This window comes from Hevea brasiliensis, chromosome 3 (genome assembly GCF_030052815.1).
Source record: "Hevea brasiliensis isolate MT/VB/25A 57/8 chromosome 3, ASM3005281v1, whole genome shotgun sequence".
Classification (NCBI taxonomy): Eukaryota; Viridiplantae; Streptophyta; class Magnoliopsida; order Malpighiales; family Euphorbiaceae; genus Hevea; species Hevea brasiliensis.
The window spans coordinates 4,362,632-4,369,058 of NC_079495.1; the positions used below are offsets into that span (position 1 = coordinate 4,362,632).

Below are 6,427 nucleotides of genomic sequence, written 5' to 3' on the forward strand. Positions count from 1 at the left end.
TAATCAATTACTTAACCATCTTAATCCTTAGTTTATTTTTAAATCTAAATTAATTAAGTCTGATTTCTTAATTATCTGTAACTAGATTTTCTTCTTTCAGTGTTTTAACCAAGGATTAAGAACATAACTTAATCATAGATATATATATATACATACTTATTAAACTTGAAAATACCGTTACTATATACGGAAGACAAATACTGGACTGAATTCAGAAGGATAAGCAAAAGAAAGAAAATCTGTAGCATTAGAGCGTGAAAGTTTCCAGGCAACCTCGCTATTGTGTGCTTCGCCTCTTTCTCTCTCTCTCTCTCTGTCACTTTTCTCTAGCACTCCCATGTTTCTTTAGTTGGATAAACAATCTCTCTACAGGCTTTAGCTTCCTATATATAGTAGTGGAATTGAATAACTGAATCCAAGAGCAGAGTGAATTTGTTACCTGTACAATTAGAAAGATTAAGCTATGGAGGATTTAGCACCTGGGTTTCGTTTTTACCCTACGGAAGAAGAGTTGATCTCCTTTTATCTGCATAACAAGTTAGAAGGGAAGAGAGAAAACCTGAACCAGGCTATTGATCGTGTTATACCTGTTCTTGATATATATGACTTCAATCCATGGGATCTCCCACGTAAATTATCTTCTCCATGCCAAGTTTTCTCTTCTGTTTTCATCACTTCTTTTCTGGTTTCTTAATGTAATGCTTTATATATAATACTTAACTGGGTATTTTCAACATCCTGATCATGTCATGCTGTTCTACTATTATACTTTGATTTCAAATCTAGTATATAGTTGAGCTTTCTTTCTTTCTTTTTTGACTCAGTTAATTTTTTTCTTTTCTGCCCAAAGCTTGAATTTCATCATGAAAAATTTACACTTTTCCTTGCAGAATGATAGAATATTACAGAAATAATCTAGCTTTGTTTTTGTTTGGTACAGAATTATCCGGAGAATTATGTCGTAAAGACCCTGAACAGTGGTTTTTCTTCATTCCGAGACAAAAGAGGGAAGCCCAAGGAGGGAGGCCAAACCGACTCACTGTCACTGGATATTGGAAATCTACTGGTTCACCTGGTTATGTCTACTCTTCTTCTAACAATCGGTGCATTGGCATGAAAAGGACCATGGTTTTCTATACCGGAAGAATTCCAAATGGACGAAAGACTGAATGGAAAATGAATGAATATAAAGCCATACAAGAAGCATCCTCTTCAACTGGTCCTAATGCGATGGTGTGAACTCTAATACAGTTTTACTTTCTTTTCTCATCTTCGATTCTTGCTAAATTAGGTTTTTGCTATTGCATGATTTTTCTTTTTGATCATAACTTTCTTATGGCTATTTACAAGTAATCTCAGTGACCACAATCAAACAATTAGGATCTGGATGACGCTGCAATTAAGAAACTTTGTTTTAGTAATTTTGGAGTGAAACCAAACCCTAGGACAATTTTTAACTCTGGCATATATTCTACCACAAAAAAAATAATAAATTCTAAATGCCCTTCAAGCATAAAACTAGGACTAATTCTCCACCAAGTTCTATGCACAAAGAATTTTAATTACAATTTATTTGCAGCTAAGGCAAGAATTTTGTCTGTGCCGTGTGTACAAGACTTCAAAATGCCGGAGAACATTTGATAGAAGGCCAACTGGAGCGCAGATAGGTGAACCAAGTGTTGGACAAGTTAGCAGCAATGAAGCAAGCACAAGTCAGCAAAACCCAGAATTAATGGTGGACAAAAGAGGTACAAGTGAGGGTTCATTTTCACAAGAACATGGCCCTCCCTCTCAAATGACACTGGCTACGGACAATGAACCACTGTGGGATTGGGAGGACTTATATAATTGGTATCATTTTGTTGAAGATCAGATGCATATATAGAGCTGTAATCAGAGATTTGAATTCACAGTTGTAGAATTGAATCTCTTCTTGTGTTCTATATATTTACATAGTTATGGAAAACACTTCTAGTTTAGCAAAAGTGTGAGAACTTTCTCACGTATAATGATCAACTTCCGTCTTAGTATTGTTAAGGGGGTTGGTTGAATTGGATCATTATGTAACTGATCAATTAGGGTAAAGGATATTGGCTATTTGATGCATTTTATGGCTAAATTTGGCTTTTTTTTTGTTTCTTTTTTCATTGATTGTTCCTAGGTCTTTATTAATATTTTTTGCCCATCTCTATATCTAGATCTACTCTTGATCTCCATTAATGACAGAGGAGCTTCAATATGGATTTAACTCTGCCTTGGCACTAGTGGTAGAGGTTTCCATTTTGCAGCGGACGAAGCTTCAATCTGGGTTGCTTGGAGGTGGACGGTGGATGATTATTAGGTGTCTGCGCATTCTATATTGTGAAACAAAACTATGTCTCTATTCTGGTTTGTGAAAAGGGTGGAATAATGCTCCCCTCTTTGCAACAAATGTAAATATATCGAAACATGACCATGGTATATTTCTAGAATTTTTAGGTCTGATTCTTATTAGATTTTCGCATTCCCATTTGTCAAATACTCTCCTGGATATCTGGCAAGTCTGATGGCCTGTGGCATTTGAATAGTCTGATCCACGGCACTTTGAATCAAGTTGGAACGTTGCCGTGTGTTAATTTTGTTCATACTTTCCGACAAGTAAGTTAGGAAAACTGGGCAAAACTAGACTGACTGACCACTGATTTCATTGCCCATCTCCTGCTGGTTTCTAAACCTTTAAGTCCATTAATAAAAGTCTCATTTGCTTATAAAAAAAAAGGTTGATGATGGAATTCAGCTAGGTTGAACTTGATTCCCTTTCATGCAACTCAGGCTATTGAACTCAGCTTCCAATAATAGTATCCTTCTTGTTTGATGCTGCTCCGTTTGTGGTTGCCTTTATTTGGGTTTTGCTCTTCTTCGTGTTTGGGCTATTTCCTCTGTTTGGTGGACTTCTGTTGGCTTTTGCATCTCTTGTATCCTTATTCTCTAACTTCTTTTGTCTCTTTTGTCCGCAAAGGCAGTGAAAATCATGCCCAAACAATCTAGCAATGCAGGGTCTTAAACTTAATAAGCCATCGGATTTTGTAGCTTTTCTGTAATCGTGCATTTTCTTTTGATTTATCAGATATTTCTCTATATAATCATTTTATGGTTTATAGAAAATTAATCCCTTTAAAGTTCATGACTGTATCTTCTAATATGGCTTCTCCAAATATTGCTCATAAATTCTTTCCTTATGAATGTTGTGAATTTTACCACTACATCAAACACTTATTAATGTAATCTTGCATTTTTTATATACACCGATTCAAAATATTTATTTATTAGTGGGGTAAACGATTATGTACACATATAATATGAATTAATTATTTTGATAATAACTTTAAAATTTAGTAGAAGCAAATCTAAAATTTTAGTGAGGTAAATATTATTGAAGTGCAATAGTGAAGTTAATTAGTAGATAAGGTTATTTAAGAAGTAAATTAAAAAAAAATTAATAGGAGAGACTTAAAATTTTAGTCAAATAAAATATTATTAAAGTTAAATATCTAAAAATAGATAGTGTTAATAAAATAAGATTATTTAGGGATAAATTTAAAAATTTTAGTGGAATAAATCTAGTATGTGTATGTACACAAAGAGATTAGTGGATCTCCACATTAAAGTCATATATATATTTATCTATTTCAAAGCTTTTGAATTATATCTTTTTTTCCATTGAAAAAGTTAGACCTAATTAATTTTGGTCCCACTTAAATATTTCTTTTCTTATTCTATATGAAATGACGGTGATAACATATAATTATCTTTCATTATAAGACCTACATGTAAATATTATTGATTCCCTGTTATTAGTCTGCCCTATAATTAAAGGGTACGTGTCATAATTATTCATAACTTAGAATGAATGAAAAAATTATTCATAGCATAGACCAAAACCAATGAATTATTATCACATCCATTCCATAATTTCAAATAACTCATGCCCTTTAAAAACAATATTAAAAGTGAAAAACTCTTAGATTTCAAATCCTCAATTGAGTCGATAATTTTAAAAAATTTAACCACAATATTTCATTATCATGATAAGATTTAGAAAAGGAAAAAAAATATTATTATTATGTATTTCACAATCTTTTCTGTCTCTTATCAAAAACAACAAAAAGAACAAATTTTAAGAATATTGGTAAAATCGAAACGACAGTTCAATGTCAATCCCTAATATGGTAAAACACTGAAATTGGTTTTCAAAGAACTAGCAGCAAACATGGGAGGGCTTTCAAAGAGTGAGACTAACAGCAGGATTTCACATATACATCTCAAGTTGATAAAGGAATTAAAATCAATATCAACCAACTAGCTTCATCACCAGCCATTCATTCTCTGCCACATTCTCATTTCACTGCCGATCCTCCTCCTTCCCATGAAGGACTTGGAAGCTTTGGACCATATCCAAATCGGTTGCCACCACTGTAGACCCATCTTATACCAGACACGACACAACACAATCTGCAACTCAGTGCAGACCAAATAAATCATTCACTAGTTGATTTCATTTGAGCAGGATTTCAACTCCAGTAGTGCGTTCCAGCACTCAGCCATGCCACCGCTATTTGCAAGTCTTGCAGCAATATTGTACAGAGAATTTGAGTTCTTTGAGATGATCTATGCAGAATCAGTTACAAAAATGAGAACATGGTTCATCAATCTAATCAACGCTCTTAAAGCCTTTTGGAAGGAACTTTAGTAAATAGGAGTTGATGAAGAAATTGCACTATTCTTTTTATTTAATTGTTTTCATAATCTTGAATTTTTGTTCACCATATTATAATTTTTTAAAAAATTTTTCAGATAACCGAATTTGATATAAATGCAAATAATGAAATAAAAATTCTACTCAAATTTATGATAAATTCAAATTATATAATCTCTAATTTTGTGAATATCATATGCATTCCAAAGGCTTGTCAAATTTGTCGGTGGAGTAGAATAGAAACAGTACTAATTCTTGAGAAATATTAAAAACCTTTTATATATATATTAGACCAATTAAAAAAATACACGTAATTAAATATAATCAAATTAAAGTCATGGCGAAGAGGGGAGGAAGAAACATCTTCAACTAAGTCAGAGGTTGGCCGACATAAAAATTATGCAAAAGTCTAATTTAGTATCAAACAAAAACTCAACGGGTGTTGAGGGCAGTGGCAAGCCCATTGCACTCGTTAAAAGGTCAAGAGGAGCTAAAATCACGTTTTAATTTTTCCTTGCAAAAGTCTGTAATTTAGTATGCATAGAGTAATTAAAGGCAAAGCCAATCATCACTGATGATATCATAACAGTGAGTTACTAGTTGAACAAATGAGATGACATTATCATGATTATGCAGGCCGTGCAATAACGTGCTACGAGGCCAGGTGAACCAGACGTGAGGGGAAAATTTTATTTATTATATTTCTACTATAGGGTAGGTGGATTGGTCTTTTGAAATCACATATTAATTGTAAATTATATGTATAGGATATAATATTTAGTATATTTTAATAAAATTATCATAATTTTATTAAATGATGTGTCTTGTGTGTTCTCAATTAATTAAAAAAATTATAAGTTTTAAATAATTTGAAAATATTTTTTTAAAAAATAAATTCAAATTTATAAGAAATGAAAATTTTCATTTTTAATTAACTATAATTTTCTTAAATATAATTGCCTCTAACTAAAGTTTAAAGAAGACAACTTTAATATTGCTGAAAGTAATGAGAAGATAGCCCTCAGTGTCAGTGCACAGGACAGAGAGGGAAAACCATATGCTGGTATCGCACACAGGAAATTACAGGCGGCAATATGAATTACTGTGAATGCACACAGGAAATTACAGGCCGCAATATGAATTACTGTGAATCTTCGTTCTGATTAGACTTCTAAAAGGATCCCTATTTTTGGTCTATACTTGCAACATGTTCTATTGAAAATGTGTTACAGCTTCAAACCGTATCTACCTTTCTACTTCCAAGCAAATTCATTTTTGAATTACTTAACCCAGAAGATATATATATATATATATATATATGTGTGTGTGTCTTTGCATTACTTAACCAATAATCAAATTAAAGAGTAGCAAATAAGTTAATTATCATTTTTTTAATTGAATTAATCAAATTATAAATATAATCAAATTATAAAAATTTAATTTAAAAAAATAAATATATTTGCTTTATTTAATTTTTATTACTTTATGGTGTATAATATTCACTTCTAGGGAAATCCCTGACAGGAAAGTTTAAGTCTAAGCCACACCTAACATATTCGAGCTCAGCAACTTCAGAATCTCAGGACTGAAGAACGTGAACACCCAACTCAGAATCTATTTGCAAGACTATTAGCCTCTGGATAACAGTGGATCATGTGGACTTGCCATGGTTGATCTAAGAGCCTTGAGACT

At 32.3% G+C, this 6,427-nt stretch overlaps 1 protein-coding gene across 1 annotated transcript; it reads left to right on the forward strand.

Moving 5' to 3' along the window:
• The first annotated feature begins 461 nt into the window (after nucleotides 1–461).
• On the forward strand, nucleotides 462–1,885 carry LOC110648570 (NAC domain-containing protein 90-like). The gene is made up of 3 exons (XM_021802852.2): nucleotides 462–629; nucleotides 941–1,233; nucleotides 1,580–1,885. The coding sequence occupies exons 1-3, from the start codon at nucleotides 464–466 to the stop codon at nucleotides 1,883–1,885; spliced, it is 765 nt and encodes a 254-aa protein (XP_021658544.2). The 5' UTR covers nucleotides 462–463.
• The last annotated feature ends 4,542 nt before the right edge of the window (nucleotides 1,886–6,427 follow it).